This window comes from Diorhabda carinulata, chromosome 9 (assembly GCF_026250575.1).
Source record: "Diorhabda carinulata isolate Delta chromosome 9, icDioCari1.1, whole genome shotgun sequence".
Classification (NCBI taxonomy): domain Eukaryota; kingdom Metazoa; phylum Arthropoda; class Insecta; order Coleoptera; family Chrysomelidae; genus Diorhabda; species Diorhabda carinulata.
The window spans coordinates 23,072,104-23,093,450 of record NC_079468.1 but is presented as its reverse complement, the minus strand read 5'-3'; the positions used below and the strand labels follow the sequence as shown (position 1 = coordinate 23,093,450).

General features: G+C 33.4%; 1 protein-coding gene across 3 annotated transcripts in view; it reads right to left on the bottom strand.

Moving 5' to 3' along the window:
* LOC130897737 (neuroligin-4, X-linked-like) overlaps positions 1-21,347 on the bottom strand; it is a 245,898-nt gene that overhangs the window by 35,618 nt on the left and 188,933 nt on the right. For all 3 annotated transcript variants that reach the window (XM_057806607.1, XM_057806609.1, XM_057806608.1), the window contains 3 exons: positions 5,767-5,988; positions 4,765-4,939; positions 1,123-1,609 (listed from right to left, as the gene is read on the bottom strand). In XM_057806607.1, coding sequence (XP_057662590.1) covers positions 1,123-1,609; positions 4,765-4,939; positions 5,767-5,988 — 884 coding nt within the window. The remainder of the gene's footprint in view (positions 1-1,122; positions 1,610-4,764; positions 4,940-5,766; positions 5,989-21,347) is intronic.

Here is a 21,347-nt window from a genome sequence, read left to right as displayed (position 1 = left end):
AATTTCAGCTCAATGTCTCAATTATTTAGGCGTGAGTGAATTTCCAAACATACAAATGTTTTTCATCAATGTTTGAACAAATTTGTTGCCCCGTATTTCCAATACTACGAGATCTATCAACGTCTTTAATTTTTTCTATATACACAAAATCCTCCAAAATACCTCTATGAAATTTCAGCTCAATGTCTCAATTATTTAGGCGTTAGTTAATTTCCAAACATACAAATGTTTTTCATCAATGTTTGAACAAATTTGTTGCCCCGTATTTCCAATACTACGAGATCTATCAACGTCCTGAATTTTTTTTCTATATACACAAAATCCTCCAAAATACCTCTATAAAATTTCAGCTCAATGTCTCAATTATTTTGGCGTTAGTTAATTTCTAAACATACAAATGTTTTTCATCAATGTTTGAACAAATTTGATGCCCCGTATTTCCAATACTACGAGATCTATCAACGTCCTGAATTTTTTTTCTATATACACAAAATCCTCCAAAATACCTCTATGAAATTTCAGCTCAATGTCTCAATTATTTAGGCGTGAGTGAATTTCCAAACATACAAATGTTTTTCATCAATGTTTGAACAAATTTGTTGCCCCGTATTTCCAATACTACGAGATCTATCAACGTCTTTAATTTTTTCTATATACACAAAATCCTCCAAAATACCTCTATGAAATTTCAGCTCAATGTCTCAATTATTTAGGCGTTAGTTAATTTCCAAACATACAAATGTTTTTCATCAATGTTTGAACAAATTTGTTGCCCCGTATTTCCAATACTACGAGATCTATCAACGTCCTGAATTTTTTTTCTATATACACAAAATCCTCCAAAATACCTCTATAAAATTTCAGCTCAATGTCTCAATTATTTAGGCGTGAGTGAATTTTTATATAAGCACATGTTTTTTTATACAGATCTATGAAACGTGAGCTCAACGATAAATAATATTTTGGCCTTGGATGGTGCATATCGTCAGAAAGGAGAGGTGCAAAGATCCTAGTTGAGCGAAGGAAGAACGAAAAGGAAATGGAAGAATATGGTATGAATCAAAAAATGAGCAGGAATGATTGAGGGAAGCGGTAGAGCGACTTTATGAAAAAAGTATTTACCTGAGGATAATCGCTGTCTTTGGTCTGATATCCGAAATGGAAGAAGTACGTTCTAGCACCACGTCTCGCGTGAAGATACGCCACCCGCACAAGAGGCGAGACCGTGTGTCCATCACTTAACGCTTCCATCGTCGAATCTCGAATATTAATTGGATGTTGTATCGGTTTATCCCAATCGGTATATTCGTTTTTCACAGCCGAAAATATTTCGTTCAGATGGTAAACGTAAGCGTTTCTTATATAAGTCCGCAACACTCTGTTTCTTTGGTCTTCTTCGAAACCGTATTGTATATCGTTTGCACTGAAATCACTATAACTTTCAGTCGTTGTTGTACCTAACATAACCTCGCACGTTATGAAATTTTCACTAGCATGTTCCATCGCGTAAGCTGGATCGGTAGCATCGGATTCAATTGGAAGTGACGGAGCTATGCGCGGCATGAAACGGACTTTCTCTAATTGGACTTCCAATAGAGCTTGTAGTGGCCTATAAAAATAAATATACTCTAAACATCATTTGATGTTTGTAACCACAGACTAGTTTCGACGGTATTACGTCTTATCAGAGTGGAAAACACAAGTTTGTCTTTTCGAAATATTCAATTTTAATTTATATAGCTGCGTTATTTGACGTTGTCTTCAGTTCGGGTCTTCAATCGAAGGAGAGTTTGTTATACCCCCTCATGAGATACAATAACGTCGAAACTGTATTATTTTTGTTCAAATTGAGAAAACGTGTACAACAAACTAGATCTGGAAATTATGGATTCCAATAAAGATCCTTAAAAAGTGAAATTCCTTAATGAGAAAACATTTTTCCAAGGAATTTCATTCCGACACATGTAGGTCGTGGTTCCATCTTATTGGAATCATATTTCTGACCTTAAGATCTCAACTACAGGTTGAGGCAACGTGGTGTTTCATTTAGCAAAAGAATGGAACTGGTTATAGTGTAGAGTTCCCAAAAAAGTGGAATCACGTAAAGAAAAAAAATTTCTTTGAGAAATGTAATGTAACTTCCTTATTACGTAGATTGTTTTTTCAAATTCCTGTGGACTAATATCTGCCGAAACGCTGTTTATTTACAAATCCATTCAAAATCAAGCGAGTCCCTTTATTGAAACATTATTGTCGTTCGCAACAATATCAAGTTTTCTCTCACGAAAATTTTTTCGTTAATCCATTGGTGGATCTTCTTATAAAGATGGAGTTTCAACTCACACACCAAGATTCGTTATAGGAATCAATATGAAGGGTGATGATGTTATAAAATTCAATTTTCCGTAAATTTTTATCACTTCTCGTATATTTTAATCGCGATGTTAATAAATTAAACTTAAAAACGATGGGGTTGTTCGAGAAATAAAGATAGAAAATGCAGCTTAGTACTGTCACGACCTAGATCATTTTCCCCAATTCAGGTATTATATTAACAAAAGGGTTGCCTAGAGCATCCGACTTAGCATAGGGATAATTCCTTAACTAATAGCTTGAGAATGAAACAATAGCACAACCATGAAACTTAGCTTAATAGGATTATCCTACTTGTACGTAAATATAAGGTTTCTATCTATATACGAGGTATTCATTCACTTATTATTTTAAATTGTAAATTAATCCAATTGTGTCAATTTCAAAGTATGTAATTTTTGTTTCCATTAAAACACTTTCGAAAAACGGAATCAAAGATCAAAATCTACGGAAAACGATAAGCCAATATTCAATAAAAGAGAAAAAGAAACAGTCTTCTGCTATCACCGAAAATCCACCACTGTCAATTCCCTTCTCACGTATGAAGCCATCTAGTGATATAAATTAAAAACTATGGTACAACTAGACAGAACTCGGCACGTCACGTGTCTTAGTAGTACCTCCAATTAGTGGCCTTGACATCTTACTGGTGTTTCAACCTTTGGATCTAAATGATACAATTCACAGCCACCAGATAATGAGATGTCTGAATATTCTTAAGGAATCACGAGCTGGAGTAACTGGCCATGGGAAAATCTGAACGCAAGCTACAGGTGACTGTCTAATCGTTTCGATGACGCTTGCGATCAGTCGACAAAAAATACATTGATGCCAAATTGTGAAATATATTTAAAGTAGAAGGAAAACAGTACCAGCTCGTGGTAGAGCAGGCATAAATTAAAAATAGAACACCGAATTGAAACCTTTGGTAGAATAAGTGATGGAAATGAAGAAAAGACAAAATTAAGTGAAAAACAGGCGTATGTTTACAGTCAAATAGAACTTGAAGAAATACTTAAGCATAGTACGACATGGACCTCAATAAAACTTCTGTGGGACTGAAGAGAAATAATTTTATCAAGACCACGGGTGTTTTTGTGGTTTAAGGTATTTTCAGAAGGTTGAGAGTTATTGGAAGATGAACTGATCAGTGGAAATCTTTCAGCTGCAAGTATCCTTACAATTCGAGAATTTGAAATCATCTACTCAACATCAGAATGATCTAGAAACGGCTGAATTTGAAGATAAATCATATTAACTTTTTCCTTTTCCTTGAATCAAAAAATTATCTGAAAGGAGGTAATTTTGAGGTATTAGAAAATATTTAATCGGTTGTAGCCGACGAGCTGTAGCCATGCGGACTAGAGAAACCGTCTCTAACTTTCCGCTTCTTCCTGGTGGTATTATTTCCAAGGAAACAATATGCAACATTTGGTTGTAGCATTTATTTGAAAATGAACAAGCAAATTCGAAAATACTGATAGATTTTCAGGAAAAAATAGGTATAGAGAATAATAAACAATAAAGAAACATCAAGATATAATAAAGATTGTTGAAAGCCTGGTCAAGGGTTCCAATTTCTACGCTGTCAATCTATATACGAATAAATTTTCAAATAGAATATAGTACCTTGGTTATAAACATGATGCTTTTAGGATATCAGTACCTGAAGTTGTGTTTACCACCATGGACGTTGTGGTGTTGACCACCGTAGAAGTTATGGCATTTGCCATCTTTTCTATATCCCCTTCGAAAAATTTTACCTCACATGCCGAATGTACTTTTAGATACAGATGGAAATAACGTTTTAGCTACAGTAAGGAAACTACATGGGATGAGCCACGGTCGGGTCAAGTAAAATACCAGATATAATTGAGCGACCACGAACTTTTACAGACTGATTCTGATTCAAAGCAAACAAAAGGAAGGGTATGGAAACCGCTGGAGATGTCATTAGCGATCGCAAGGGATGAGATCTGGTGATACTAGCTTGATTAGGATTCCAAGTGGTGATCGATAGCACGGCGTTCAAGACGTCTTTTTAGATAACGATGTACCGTTCATAAGGTCAACTCCTTTGTCTACTTCCGTGGTTTCCGGTAATAGTCGAGCAGGACTAAGCAGAGGATGCTCCTGCAAGATAGCGCGAATATTCGGTACGCAATCCATGTGCGCCAATCATTGATTCAGCGAATTGCGAAACTATTCTCCACATGGAACAAGTTTTCAGGACGTGCAACATCCCATTTGCTATCGATTCCTAATGAGGTATCTTGTGAAAGTTTTCAGAAGCTTTGTGAAGTTTATCTGAAATGTGTTGTGTACTATGGCGATTATTTTGAGGGTTAATAAAAGTAATTTATTCATTTCTATGAATTATGATTGACCTACCTCGACCTTAGGCATCCGGCAATATCAGATTCTTCTTCACGCTGTTGTGAACCGGTCTCCATGGGTAAACAGCCAGTTTGTTGTCCGACGCTTGTTCTCAAACTGTTAGCGTTACGTATCGTTGCCCACGGACTAAGCGCAGTCCCGCTCAAAAGCAGCACTCTCCTAAAAAGTCCTAGAAACAAACATTAAGATTTATGTTTGACGGTTTGACTTCCATACCCGCAGACTTCCGTCTGGATAGTCTGGATTTAGCCGGTGATTAGTTTGCTAAATGCATTTGTGAACTTATACAAGGAAAACAAATTAATGTACAGGGTGCCACAGAGGTTTATAGAAATTGGAAATGTAAATAACGTCGATCCAGATGACAATCAAATCAAAATAAGAAGGTTGAAGATCAATCGCGTCTATACAATTTAATGTCTCCTAGGAAGAAAAGGTCGTAAACAAAAACGTACATCTAGCATTTATCGATCTAAAAAAGGCTTATGATACGATGCCAAGTGATTAAATATGGTAAGATATGGAACCTTTCAGAGCCACATTACCTAATCTGTTCAGAACGAAGAAGATCTGGGTTGTATTGTGAGGAATGCGAAGAAGAAATAAACTGGAAATTAAAATTTAGATTAAGTGGTGTTGAATACATTAGGGAAGAGCGATTTTTATGATGGGAGTACGTAAGAAGATCAAAAAATACCAGATGGATAAAGAGATGTACCGACTGGAATTCTATGGATGGAAGAAAACGTTTAAGAGGACGATTACTGAGAGGACAGAGATAGATGGAGAATACTATTGACGTTTAGGTTCCTCTATTATGAAAATCAGTCAAAAATAGGATGATAAAATTAAGAAATATTTTGATAAAGATAAATAGATGGAAACGTCAAATTTTCCCCTGTTATTTTAAGCTGATTTTGATGCTGATACTGAAGATGATATCTGAAGTATTAAAAAACAATATGAACAGCTATTATTTAGATATTCGTACACTACCTTTTGCAGAAGGCGATATCAAGAGTAGATTAGCAAGTGCTGCACCAGTATCGTGACCTACGAGGGTAACTCTGTTCGGATCGCCACCAAATGCTGCTATATTCACTTTAATCCACTTCAAAGCCGCTGCAATATCTTTGAGTCCTAAATTTCCGCCGGAGGAGTCCCAATTTTTGTCCTCGGCTAGCAATGATGAGTCTATGAAACGTGTTCGCAGGAAACCTGGAATAATTTCCGAAATTATTAACATAAATTGTACGCAAAAACATGATCTGACATGTACATGTTGACTTGTAGCTGTGTGATACATTTGTTTTAACGACGCCACTCTGTATATTTCTTTTATAACCTCAATATGTGAATTTTTGATGTAATGTTTATATAGTTAATTAGAGAATTGATTTAATTGTTAACGAAAATTGTGGTTAGCCAAAGGACAAAATTTTTTTACATGTCATAGCATTATTTCCACGTCATCGACTCCCGAATTTTTTGCATCAAGTCCCGAAACACCCTGTAAGTTGTGCATGATTCTTACTAAAATTTCAGCCATTTTCGACGCTTAGTTTAGTTAGGTTAGGTGATGTTTTGTTAGGTTTTGTGCTCATCAACTCGACAGATATTGAATATTTTATAAAAATCAATTTTCAGTATAAATTTCATTTATTGGAACCATTCGGCACAGCCGCGTGAAAATGAATGAATCAAAAAATATTTCGATATGAAAAGTAAAGAAGCGAAAAATACAGAAATATCGCGGAAAAGTATTATAGAAAGAATGAAAAGTTGTTTTCTTTGCCGTACCCCGAGAGTTTCTACTTGGGTAATTTCCATTAGGAAGATTTTAGTTTAGGTAATTTGATTGCAAAGATGAAGTTGAAATTGAAATGAGGAATCGAAAACCCGAGATGAACGAAAAAGTTTTTTTCGTTCCCCAAAAAAAAAAACAACATTTTCGCGATGAAAATTCACTCTACGAACTTCCCTTGGAATAAACGGATTCATAATAATTGTTTTTTACGTCTATCGTTTTCCATTACTCAAATCGCCGGTTTCGGTAACGAATTTATCGTCTTCAGAGACGACGGTTTATCAAAACGCTCAGATAATGTAAATTAGTGTTAGTGTAGTGGTAGTGGTGAATAGTATATGTGAATATCATTCACTTTTTCAATAACTCGATATTTTAAGTGATCGAATACTCAATAAAATCACTTGCATAACTTGGATTGTTAATAATGGAGTATGGAAACAACCAAGACTAGTTTTCAATTGTTGGAAATGATGGATACACTTCATCATAAACAGTCTCCATTCTGTATTTAATTTTTGTTGGTGATAATCGTTCTCTAGTCAATTTGCGACATTTTTAAACAACTTGACTAAGTGGTCGTTCGAGCTCTATTATGATAGAATCGATCAGATCAGATTTGCGAATGAGACCAAGAACTTACCGACCGCACTAGTTCTAGTTGCTTCTATGTTTAGTAATATTTAAAACTATTATATATATAACCTATATAAAAAGTCCGAAACCGGCTCAACTCGTTCTGATACTTTAAAAATCCTCAAGTTGAAAATTACAACAATTATGTGAAAGAAACCGACACAAATGACTAGAAGCTACCCTTAAGCTGGACTAAAGATTCTAATCAGCTTATCTGGAGAAAGACACGAAATTCTTAACCGCAGACACAATTGGATCCCAAAGAGAATGCCAAGGGGAAAATCGTGTTTTGTACACGATTATATTTAGTGTGAATTTTTTTTATTCGCACTCAATTGATAAGACTTGATAAATATCGAAATAGATCAAGATTTTTATTTGCTTAAAAGCTTTTTTTTCGATTACAACATATAAAAAAGTCAAAAGTTTTTGTCAATTCCATAACCCATTCATCAAAAGTCCAAATAATACACTCTATCATCAAATTTGTCTTTGAATTATCTTCGGTGTTTATGATTGTAGTTTAGTCCTAGTTACGACGATGGTCCCAGTAGTACCTGGTCTGACCTAGAGATGGCGGTAGTTGCTCAAAAAGTAGATAATCTACACAGTATATGCTACAAGTTTGAAGACGCCACGTTGTTTAGTATTTAATTGACAGCCATCAATAGTTAACGTTTTCTTTTTCTATTTCTACTTTGAGGAAGACTTTTTCTTCGTTATTAACAGTATAATATTGGATAGAAGAGTTTAGACGTAGTACGACCTACGAAGATCAGCAACGTAGTTGTCGACCAGATGAGGTTATGACTCCAGAAATGTTGAGGAAAATCCACTGGATGATCGTCGACTAAAAGTTGGGTACCACGTTTGTTCACAAAGGAACAAAACCAGCGTCGTGAAGATGTTTCCATCGAGTGTTTGGCAACCTAACCACGGATGAAACGTGGGTCTATCCTTTTACAACCCGAAACAGAAGAACAATCAAACCAATGGATTGAAAATGGAGAGCCCGTTCCAAAGAAGGCAAAGACCGTTCCGTCTGCTATCAAATCGTCCAGAGAATAATTTTAGTCTATTTGAGATGTTTTTAATTCATAGAATATAAATGATAGTAGCGAGTGGAAACCAAGAGAGATTACCAGAAGGAAAGAAAATTGATGGAAAGATCAAATTCCACAAACTGTAGAAGTATGTGCTTGGAACAGACTGATAGAACAGTTATCATTGAAGACCAACAGTCGACGCTGTACAAACTTCTAATAAATTACGATCTGACCTACAAAATATGAGATCAAGAGAGTTCAACTGAATATATTAGACAGATAATGATAGAATATCAAATTACAAGGATCCGAGCAATGTTCAGATCTAAAAGATTCGAAACAAACGCAGTACTTACAGTGATATACCTGGAAGTTGTTGGTTTATAGTACTGCAGTTATGGGGTGGTACCCTTTTCGTTTTCCTGTTTTTTTTTGATGCGTGGAATCGATTTTTCGACGGTCCCGAGCCCAAATCTAGTGGAGTAATTTGTTATAAATAAATTAATTGTTTATGAAACTATAACTCTTCAACGAAAGGAGTTATGAAAAAAAGTTTCAAATAAAAAGGATTTAGTATTAAAAGATCTACAAAAAAGATTCTCGCAGTTTTTTGCAAACAATCAATATTTGAAAAGTTATCGTCAATATAATGAAAAATTGACGTTTTTCTTAACCTTATCGGTCATTACTTGGTTCCTACATGACGTAGAAAGATTTAAGCAACAAAAACCACCGTAATTTGTTCATAAGTCTTTTAAGGGTGTATAAATTAAAGAAAAACTTTATAATACCTTAAAGTGCTAATCAATGCGAGAATTTGGTCACTTCCAATTATATTTTCGATCCTTAGTTGTAAAGTGACGCAAATTTTAAACAGCGCCAGCAGAGGTCAAAGTGCCCGCCCGCGATTAGTTCTTTACAATAACTTAATTGAAGTTAATTACTTATGGTTTAAAAAATATTTTGATATTAAAATATATTTATCATTTCATTGTTTTATTGCAACTCACAAATATCTATTTTCTAATTTATAAAACAAGCAATAAATTTAATACTTTTAACTGTTTGATGTATTCTTGGGAGTTTAATTTTCGAAAAATAATGACTTCCATACTGGGCAAAATGTTGAAATATCCAATTATTACTTAAATGTACGTGTAATAACAAATATAATAATGTATTTGTACACTAAAACTTCCGTAACTTTTGAACAGATGATATTTGAAAGGTCTACCACATCTCATGTAGAAACTTAAACTTTAACCTTTAAAATGAGCTGCTTCAAATCTTTCTACGTCATGTAGGAACCAAGTAATCACCGATAAAGTGAGAAAAAGCGTTAATTTTTTAATAATAACTTTTTAAATATTGATTTTTTGAGAAAAAATTCAGAAACCTTTTTTGTAGATCTCTTTTATTTGAAACTCTTTTTCATATGTCTTTTTGTTTAAGACTTATAGCTTTATGACCAATTAAATTATTTATAACAAATGGCTCGACCAGATTTGGGCTCGGTACTCTGGAAAAATGGATTATGAGGGGAGTATGGTACCCCCCCGTGTAGCATTACGAAGTAATCCCATAATTTTGATTTCTTGAGAAAGTCGTATATGTGTTTACTTTTTGAAAACGAATATTCGGCGTCGGAACATTCATTCCTCAAAGATAAACACCGAAGCACGTGTAAATAAACTTTCTTCGAACAGTTGTTTCACACGCTTTTCGAAAACTGTATTCGTTTCAATACTACTCCATCACGCATCTCTCCTTTTCGAAATATTTCTCTTCTTCTACGACGATATCAATCTCTAATGCTTTGGAAATAAGGCGTCTAGAAAAATATTCGAGGTATTCACGGAAAATAGGTCAACATTCTTTTTTGTTCAGTTCAATTTAGATTTTCGCTTCGACAAGAGTGTGACAATTCTCGTTTCCTCAAGCAAATCATATTTTCCTTTCGGAGTAGTTTTTCATAGATAAAATATTTATAAAATAACGTACTTCCGATTCATTTGATTTATCCGCATGGAAATCGTTAACACTAAAGGTCTTCATAAAGGTACAGGGGCAAAATTATTAAATTATTTTATTGTCTTCGGTCGTTAACAACTGTCGAAGTCAAAATTGGATCCAAAGATTCCATTAAATGCTTTCCTTCTCGTTTTTATTTTCGTTTGTATATATGTTGAAAGTATCTGAACGTTGATGTGGAAAAAAATTAATTTAAAAGGTTCTTATACACGGTAGGAAAGGTAATAGTTATAACAAGTTCATAAAATTATTATATCACATTCTATCTTTGACAAAAGTTCAAAACTTTGGGTTTATCCGATCGTTAAATTGAGAAATATGGAGGTCGGAGGTTCTTAACGATCCTAGCGAAGAAAAGGATCAGTACCAGATGATATTGCGAAGCTCTGCTAAAACAACAATCGAAAAGAACAATCTGTGTAATTATTAAAGGTATCAGGTATCATTTTTTATACAGCTCGACTTGAAACGTGATTGAAACGATGAACGAATTAGTTCGGGAAACACCCTCTTCATAGTTCCGATTTATCACCATGTGACTATTATCTATTTGACTTGGCGGACTGCGATTTTAAAACAAAACCCTCCCATGCACAATACGAAATAACTAGTTTGGTTTTTACTTAACTTCAGGGGATAATATCGTTAATTCAGCTGAAATTATTCTATAATTTTTTATGATAGATAGGCACTTGCTGTATAAAGTCCATACAAGATTGTTTTTAAACTAGACACGTGTCTTCATAACCTGGTTTACTGCGAGATCTATTTCAAAGCGCTAAAGTGTGTTTAAGTAATCCTGAAGGATTTAACTTTCGTTGAAGTAGAATGAAGAATTCTTCCGAGCATTTGTTATCTAAAAAAAAACACTTCGAAGACGTGAGTGAAATATTACGTAGATATCATATATCAACTTAATGTTTTCATCGACGATATTAGAATGATTAATTTAATGCTACTCCATCTCATATAATTACAGGGTTGTTCATTGAACAAAAAAGGTTCGTCATTAATATTATTTGATTGTATTGAATATTGAGGATTTAATAACCCTAACTAACCCTTAAAAATGTCTATTATTCATATCGGTTGGGGTGAATTGTGATATGGAATCAATTATTCTCACGAAAATATTTGACAGGTTCTAAATTTGTTGCTTTTGGTTCAAGAGAAATATTTATAAATCATTTTTAGCGTACTCGTCTGTATCTTATGATGATTTTTGGTTTAAGGAGAAATAAAAGTCGCTAGGAGCGAGGTCCTGCCTGGAGAGAGGATGAATTGAAGACTGGTTTACACGAAAACTAAATTTGGTGGACACAGTATTTTCTTGGTTAAATATAGGACGAGTTTGAAAATTGAAAATTGCAAAAAATCAGCTCTTCAGTAATAACCCAGCATAGTTTATATTCATTCTGGAGTCTGTAACTTATTCACCCAGTATATCAATATTTTTATCAAAAGATTTTTGCCAATTACGTTGATGTCAAACATATAAATGAAATACCAACAATCAAAAGAGTTAAATTCACTTTTTAATTACAAATTTTTGAAAGATCCAACTTTGGAATATTGATCATAACGATCAGCGTTGACAGAAATACTGATTTGATTCATATGAATATTGCTGCTGAAGTATAAGTCACGTGATTTCGTGAGAACTGTCAATTTACACGTGATTGATAGATTTTTCGAAAAATTTAGGTTGGTATAACAGCCTGTCAGGCATCAGATTGGCTTAAAATGACAGATATGAAATTTTAGGTTAAGTTCATCTGCCCGCATGTTTATCCGTCGTTTTTCATGATAATTTTCTTGCAATAACTTTTGAATTACAATTATGCAAATGAATTATTGTTTCTGGCCAATAGATTCGGCGAAAAAACATTTTTTTTTCATCCGTAGAAATAGTTGAAAGCTACTCCCACGTTTTGTTTAACTTCTTCAATGTTGTGGAATCAGTGTCATATCGGAAATAAGAAAAATTCACGCAGAGTCAGATCAGGCGAGTGAGCATGGAGCAACGTAACCAATACTGTTGAGCAATCATTTCATCAAATTTCATCCAAGCTACTCGTACCATAGACATTTTTTCATAGCATTAGAATCAAGATGGAAATGCTTTATTGTCGATTGTTACAATTTGTAGACAAAAGCTTGTAAAAACTAGAAAACAAACATAAAAATAACTAAATAAAGATACAAATAAAATAAAATGAGTAACGAAACTATTGCGAAATGCGGGAAAAGATGATATCGATTTGCTTTCAATTGGCAAGTGATTGTGCAATTTTTTGCATTGTAAAATATTGAGCCGTTTTTGGGGATTTGAAGATTCGCACCTCACGTTTAATAAACTGTTGAGGAGATGGAGAAGTTCAGTACTTTGGAAACTGTTCTCAGCGCAAAACAGGAGGAACTTAATTGTCCACTAGAAGCCCCAACAGATTCAACAGCTCTGCGTGAAGTAATTCTGTTTTTAACGGTTTCTAGATTTTATTGTATTATGAACTACGTAGTAAGGTTACAAAAAAATAAATTCTCCAATAAATTTCGTTACTGTGATAAAATATATATAATTTTAATCGAGTTTATCTAATTTAGTTCAAATTTGTATTGTACTTTAGTAAACAAGCTTACAAAGGAAAAGATAATATCAGCGTTTCAAGTGAACAGCCCCTAAAATACTCAAAATTAACTGATACAAAAAAAATAGCATCCTGAGGCTGAATTTTTTCCCTTTTTCTCTCTTTTTTTCCTCCCTGGCAACATCAGATTTAATGAAATTGAAAGTCCAATTAAATTTAATAAAATACGGCTACGACTTTTAAAAAAAAAAAACTTCTAAGCGAACAAGATAAGCTTGGGAAATTGAGAAAAATAAATCATTTTGCATGTAAGTTTGATATAATAGAGGTAATTTATATTATGAACGTTGGACATGTATTCACGACAAAAAATATGATATTTTTAATGAGATACATATATAACTTGTTCATCATACTCCCAGCTGTTGTTTCCTAAAAATAGCACGAAATTATAACCTTAAATCTTTCAAGAATGCTATACAAAATAACTCTTTGCAATATTTTCCATTTTGTACTGCAGTTCAACGTAAAACTGACTTTTCAATTAGTCCAGCAAGTTTCTAATTAATTACTCTTTCCGAAAATATGAGTTTGTCACTACAGCCACGTATCAGAACACAGATTTCATGAGTTACAGTAAATCTGAGACGTTCAGCATCATCTGTGTTAATCAGAAAAAATCGGAGAGCTTTAAGGATGATATTTATAGGAATTTTCCTTACTTTCTTTATTTTTTATGCGTATAAAATAATGTTTATTAGATAGCGAAAAGAGTTTGCTCCATATGGGTATTAAAGATGATTTATCTAGGGTAATTATGTAAATTACGCTTCAAAGTTCAGTAAAATTATCATAAAAATGGTAAATAAAACTGAAATCATTAAAAAAACGTCAATTTAAGACTAAAACTAACACTAAAATGCTTAACCTAATGCCTAGTTTCCTGAAAATAATTGATATATATATTTTACGACCCACTTTAACTGGACCAGGCTTTCAAGGCTGAGAAAGAGAAATAAATCCATGTGAATTGTTGCTTTCCAAACAAACGTTTTGGCATTTTAAACGACTTCAAATTAAGTAAACTTTAAATATTTCACATCAAATTATGAACAAAAACCACAAAGCGTGAAAACATCTGTAAGACAATGGACAAAGAAAGTCGATAATGAAAATGGAGACGATGGAAAACCTTTTGAAAGTGCTATGAACGCACAAGAAGGGAATCTGATATAATAATATGGAAAAATTGTAATAAAAATGTGAATGGATACTTTTTTCGTAAAAGGAACTGCATCGAAAAGGGCATTATATGAATATTATCAAACAAAATCTTCGGGTATCGGAATAGAAAAAGAAAAAGCCTTCGCTGTATTCTGTTTGTTTTTCTTTCACGTCCCCTGCCCAATGCATATTTTATAACCTTGGGTTTCGACATATCGATTCTAAATACAACAGAGAATTGAAAGGCTGACCCATAACTCATTGACGTCGACTTCTCTTTTATTTAGATATCCTAATAAAACAACTTTCAAAGTTACATCACAATTTCAAACTACAGTTTTCATTGGTCACCCCATCGAGGTTTTGGCACTTTTAGGTTTAGGTTCATTGTTAAAAAAAATAACGAAGTACCAGATCCGGAAAAGTTATATGAAAAATCGGGAGATGAACTATGGGAAAAGATCCAGGAACTCATTGGAGAAATATATAAACAAAAGTAGATATTGAAGCAAGAATGAATGCCAGAGGAATTAAGGATGATGCAACTAACTCAAATATTAATAAAAATGAGTAAATGAACTATTGGAAAAGATCTATGAAGTTAATAAAGAAATATGGAAGCAATAGTTATTGCCAGAGGAATGGGGGACGGGACAACTAACTCCAAAATTATTAAAAATGGGGACATGAAGTATTGAAGGAGATGTATGAATTTATTGGAGAAATATGGGAGCCAGGGCAACTGATTCCAATATTTAGAAACAACCTGCAATGCAGTGATTAGCTACATAGGAATTGCGCTTTCAAATACCAAAAACAGTGGGGCACGTGAAAGAGAAGCTTCGAAAATATCGACAAGACTTTAGGAAAGTCTAGATCCAGCGGAAACGCAATATAACATGGAGCTACTCATACTATTTTTTGATTTTTAACAAACCCTTCTTAGTGTAAACATGAAAAAGCTGATAGGGAATATGAAAGACAAGGTGATGGAAACCAAGCAATCACATTAATCAATATAATAATGGAAAGATCAAAAGAGGAAGTTAGAACTAACCATGCATTATCAACAACTGTATTTGATACAGCTCTCGAAGGTACAATGGAAGAGACTCAAGTACAAAAGCGCAATCATAATGTTAAGAAATAAAATCCTAAAAGAAACGACAATCAGGATAATAGGAAAAGTAAAAGAAGAAAGCACAAAAGGAAATACTCACCATAAAAAAATCATTCCTTCAAGAAATAATAAGAAACTAATAATTTAATAATTGAGTTGTTTTGGGGGACCGCCAAAGAGTAATAGATATAGTTTGGAAGCTACAGAATTGTCAACTTAAAAATGGTAGAGTCTACTGTGTTCTTTTTGAGCTCTAAGTACTGTCATATTAAATGACAGATCAGAAGATATTAATATCTCAGAAACTGAAGCGGTATAGACACGTATAGAGTCGGAAGACAGTAAAAAATTGGAGACCAATGGAAGATAAATAAAAATAACGACGAAAAATGTGGTGGAAGGTCCAAGTGAGACATTAGACACAAGATCAATAATAAGGGGGAATAGATCAAAATAATAGAAGCTGAAAGCACTGAAAATTTGAAAGAATATGAAGAATGAAGATTACCTGCAATAAAGCTACAAAAATTGAAAGATTGAAATGAAAACACCTTGAGTAGTTTTAGCCTAACTTAACTGAGTTAATTCTTGGTGTCTAGTGATTCTAGCAACACTATTCTACTTTTAACTAAAACCGTGACTTAAACTAACTCCAACGGTTTGATCCTATTAAGCTTTCTCACTAAATTGACATTGTCGAAGAAGTGGATAACCTCGACGTTCCCATGTTGTAGTATCCGTTGTTTATGGCTACTCTTGGATAATTTGGCTATAGTCTGATTAACAGTTTCTTCATTATGACCTCTATGGACTGTTGCGGCAGTACCAAGGTCCATTAACGATGTTTTTCAATACTTTACTTTCGATTATAACTTTTACTGGCACATTCCCAAAGTTGTATTCTCAAATAATTTGCATTGTTAGTATAAAGAATTTGAGCGTAAGAGGATATAGGATTAACATGAGCGGATTTGTTTTTGTTCAAATTGATACGCCATTTATTAGTCTAGGTGTTAATCTACGATTTTTTGTGATTTGAAATCAGTCATATCACAAGCAAAGGTTGCTATTGCAATAGAGTATAGAGCCTAGTCCACCACACTATGATACTCTTTCTTTTATATATTCGATATATTAAAAGATTTAAAGTTTATCAAAGGCCTGGGCAACGTCTAGAAAAGCAGCAGAGGTTGAAAAATTTCTTGGTAGTTTGGATCCTATCTTCAAGTCAATATTGAGTGTTATTATATGACAAACTGAATTGGCAGATGACAGATGACAGATGACAGATGGAAATGGTGAAATTACGAATCAATTTCGAAATTAAGTTGATAAGATCCTCTACTACTAAACCAATACTCACAATGACACGCGTCTCGATAACTAAAAACTAAAGATGGATTTTCTTTGATGAAAAAACCCTTTCTTATCTATCTAATATTTTGTATAGATTAGCGGAACTTCAAATTCATTCATGCTAACAGAAAATTCATGTATTTACAAACATAAGCTTATCAAAATACCCATTGTTAACTTGTAGTTCGCATTTCGTCCTACTCCAAATTATACGAAGACTAACAAACATCCGGGATTATCCGATTTTATTAGTTTTGTAGATGGGCGCTAGAACGCGTTTTCAATTTGAAGGTTTTCATTAGGAAACAGAAATTAGTTTGACCGTTTCCCGCAAAGTGTTTTGTTACCAGGATAAAGTCACAGATTGTTGAAGTTTGCCAACATTGTGGACACACGACCACTGCTAATTTGTAATATCAGATGAAATAGAATATTTAGTGTTTTGGTTTTATATGAAGTTTCATATTAGTATACAAGCGACTGGTTATTTATTATTAAAGAGCGGGTTCTGTACTAAACGCTTATTTTGTATATTTGAAAGAATTTTAACCTCAATTTCTTAAATCTTCAGAAAAATCGACTCATCCGAGGAATATTCCTGGATCAGAAGCTAGCCCGAGCTTGCTTAAATCAATGAAAAAATCTTTTATGGAGTCTGTAGTGGAATGATAAGTTATTTTGGAAAATATTTTGTTGGTTCTCGAATATTCAAAATTCAGTCGGTTCGAAAAACCAATCCAGCGAAAATTTTTAGTAAAACAACATTTCGGGACAGAAATACGGCAAAATACAAGAGGAGGAAGAATTTGCTTTTAGACGGTAGATCGTCGTTCAAGATGAACGATAAGAATTCAAAGCAAAGCCATGATTAGTCCAAATATGTATTTGAAAAATTACACAATTATGTTTGCACAAACTTTTTGGAAAAATATTTACAAAAAGAGCTTCAAAAATTAACGAAAATTAACAAGTGCACGTTCTAATTCAAACCAACCCTCTCCTAAATCTTTTCCATGCAAAGCCAAACCACAGACTCACAATTTTAGTCACACCATCCCTTCCCCAACATTAGTTCTTACGAGGATAGTCCCAGAAGTAATTGGCCTGACCTAGAGATGTCGGTAGTTGCTGTTCTGCGGCATATGGTCCAAGTTTGAAGACGCCAAGTTACCAAATGAGGTGACGACCCCAGAAATGCGCCGTGAAGGTGTATCCATCGAGTTTTTGTTTCAAAGAAAACAATTAAAACAATGAACCGGATCCAAAGATGGCAAAGACCGTTCTATCTGCAGTCATCGGTTTTTTGGGTAGCGCGTGGGATAATTTCCATTAACTATCTTGGAAAAGGAAAAACCATCGACGTTTGAGCAAATAAATTAAGCAAAAACAGTCGCATTTGGCTAAGAAGAAAGTGTTGTTTCATCAAGGCAATGCACCAGCTCGTTTGTAAATTGTATACTCAAACTACATGATTATTAGTGAATTTCAAATAGGCAAAACTACCGAATCCAGTTATTAATTATAGCTGTGAGCTAGATTAGATATTCTAATGAGGAAAAGTTAGTTAGTTATAACAAAAATTCGAATTCCAATGTATAATTTCGTCGCGTCGTCGACGCGGCGTCTGTAGTACGCCTCAATTCAACAACCAAAAATTTTTGTTCAAAACTCCTCTAATCCAGTTATAAATTCTCACAAATTAAAAGAAGATTAGCTCGTCTGGATAAACAAACGACGAATATCCGATTTCTAGGGAGTGGATCGGGTAACTAGATTCGGAGAACAGTGTGTGCTCAAAATATTAATAGAGATACCGGCGCGGCGGATTAAAGTTCTTGGCTGAGTGTGATTTACGCGTTTCTTAATTAGGTTACTGCAAACGACGGAACGGATAATGATTGATGTGAAGTGAACCAGACAAAATTCATTTAGATGAATAAAAAGTTTGGCGCCACTATGAAACTTTCGGGTGCGAGCTAACTACGAAATTAATACTAGAAATAACTAGATTTGAGAACTATTAGTGGTAGAAAATAATCTAGTACAAGCAAAGAATATTTAAACTTGTTCATTTGATATCCTAAAACTCCTCTCAAAACTCACATGTAATTCGATGTGAGCGACTTTAAAAATCGGGGGTCAAAAGTCAAAAAAATCGATTTTTTACACATTTTTTATAAATAACTCGTTTCCTATGGGTTTTACGCTATTTTTACTCATTATCAATATTGTAGAGCATCAAATTATCTACAACTTTTGTTTAAAAAATTTCTTTATACGGTGAATCGTTTCTGAGATAGAGGGCGGCTAGAATCCCGTTTGAAATCAGCTGGTAGTCCCGATCAAAATAATCTCTTATAAAGTTTATAAATTATCGCTAAATATATAATTTTCATTTTTTATCAACAATTACATTATATTTAATCATATTATAATTCAAATCTCATTCATAGTAATTATTATTAAATAAATAAAAAATAATAGAAAAGAAATGAAAATGTAATTAATGAAAAAAATGAAAAATGTCGTTCGGTACATTTGTGATTGTTAAAATTAAAAAAAAAAAAACAAATAAATCGTCTTCCTGCAGCTTTAAAATTCTAAGGTTGTTATCGTCTTCAATGATATTTGTTTCCAATTCTTTTTGGATCAAAGGTCCTGTCTTTCTATGCTCTCTATCTCAGAAACGATCCTCCATATGAAAAAATTTTTCACTACAAAAGTTGTAGATAATTTAATGTTCTACAATATTGTTAATAAATAAAAATAGCGTAAAACCAATAGAAAACGAGTTATTTGCAAGAAATATGTGGAAAATCGATTTTTTTGACTTTTGACCCCCCATTTTTAAAGTGGCTCACATCGAATTAATGTAAGTTTTGAGAGGAGTTTTAGATTAAACGACTTTATAGCTGAGTATTTCGGTTTCCCAACCTTAAATAATTGGACTATAAAGGATACTGCATTGAAAATTTCGTCAATTTGAAATTATCTTATAACAGTGAGTTATTTTTATAAAATTATAATTTTCTGTAATATGAAAAAATAAAATGAAAATTTGAATATTTGCTTGCAAAAAACCAAGCAATAAAAATTATGTTGGGGGTGTTTTGAATGCTGGACATGTGGGCAGCAATATTTTGACTTTTAGTTTACAAACTTCGCAGATAATCCGCTGGAAATAATAAACGATGGTACATAATTGCAATGAGTTGTTGATGTAAGGCAGGTTCAATTCGTATATGTGACCATGTCCTCTATTAAAACCGATAAGAAGCTTTTTGACCTTTACATAACCTATTCTTTACTCGATCTCGTGAAGTCCGATTTGGTGGCTAAGCGCTGACCAATCCATAGCGGCAACTTCGAAATCCTGTACGGAATCTGAATCTATAGACCGTCAGTTTCAATAAAAATCAACTCGGTTTTTGATCCCATTGAAATACCAGCTCAAACCATCCAGGAACCTTTTCCAAAAGTCACGTTTTCTTTTCCAGATCTTTTGTAGACTCGTCATCTTCGATAAAATTCAATTCATATTTCCAAATGGGGCTTTTAAGTGGTGGACCTGAAATCCTGAAAATAATTTTCAGGTTTTTCTCGGGCCATTTTCGTTTTTTTCACCGAAATATTACTGAGATACTGAGATATGGCCGATCTTAATTGCCTATATAAGAAAAAATTTTCACCGGCCATTCACTTTTCCGAGAAACCCAATGCAGTAATAAACTTAGAGATTATTCTACAATTTCCATCTAGAGCCCTCTTTGAGAATAACCGAATTCCAATTTGCTTAGAAGTCATTGTTTGAACTTATCGACTGTTAAAAACTCATCCAGAAAATTAGATCAGCTAATCGGAAAAACGTTTCGTATCTGAATTGTACTTTTATCGGATTCCGTGATAATGATCGTCAGTTTCCGTTAAATTTTCCTTTCGGAGTTCAATTCTCTGGGAACTTCGTGAATAGACATCAAGACTTGCGAAACAGTCTAATCACTGTTGATATTGAAATTGCAATTTCTAAAAAAATATATGAGATCACCTGCTTTCCAATATCTTAATCGTTTCAAGGGATTTTCGGGATAGAAACGTGCTTAATTGCGTGGAAATTTTATTGGCAAACAATATTTTTTCCTTTGATTCACAAGACAATGTCAAAAATCATTTATTAGGTACTAAGATAGAGTTAACATAAAATATAAATCTAAACGTTCTTAATTCTAGGTCTCTTCTGTTTTAAAATCAGTTTTTTCGCAATAATTTTTGAAAGAAATATAAAATTCGACATTTAGATGCATTAATATAAAAAATATGTCATTATAAAATTATTTGATATGATAAATTAATGATATTGAAAATAATACGGATAATTCTCAAATTCTTTCATATTTGTAAGTCGAATGTCAATTAACATAACCTAAAAACATGAATTGGGCTCTTCCTATCTTTAACCATCTGTCAGAAATTTGACAGTGTTTGTTATTAAGCTGGAATTTGTGGAAACCGAACACACTGTTTACACTACCACTACACCAATACTCAGAACTACGCTGTCTAACGCGCGTTTCGATTATCAAGTTATCGTTTTCAGAAATTGAAGGAAGATGTCATGATATGACGATTTAAATAATTAATTGCTCAATGCTTTTTGTTTGTTTACGTTGAGACGAAATTTAGAAAAAGAAGATTAACTAGGTCGAGTTTTTGTGGCAAATATTTCTCCTGTAAGTTAAACTTTGAGGTTAGGAGACAGGAAAAGTCACCAG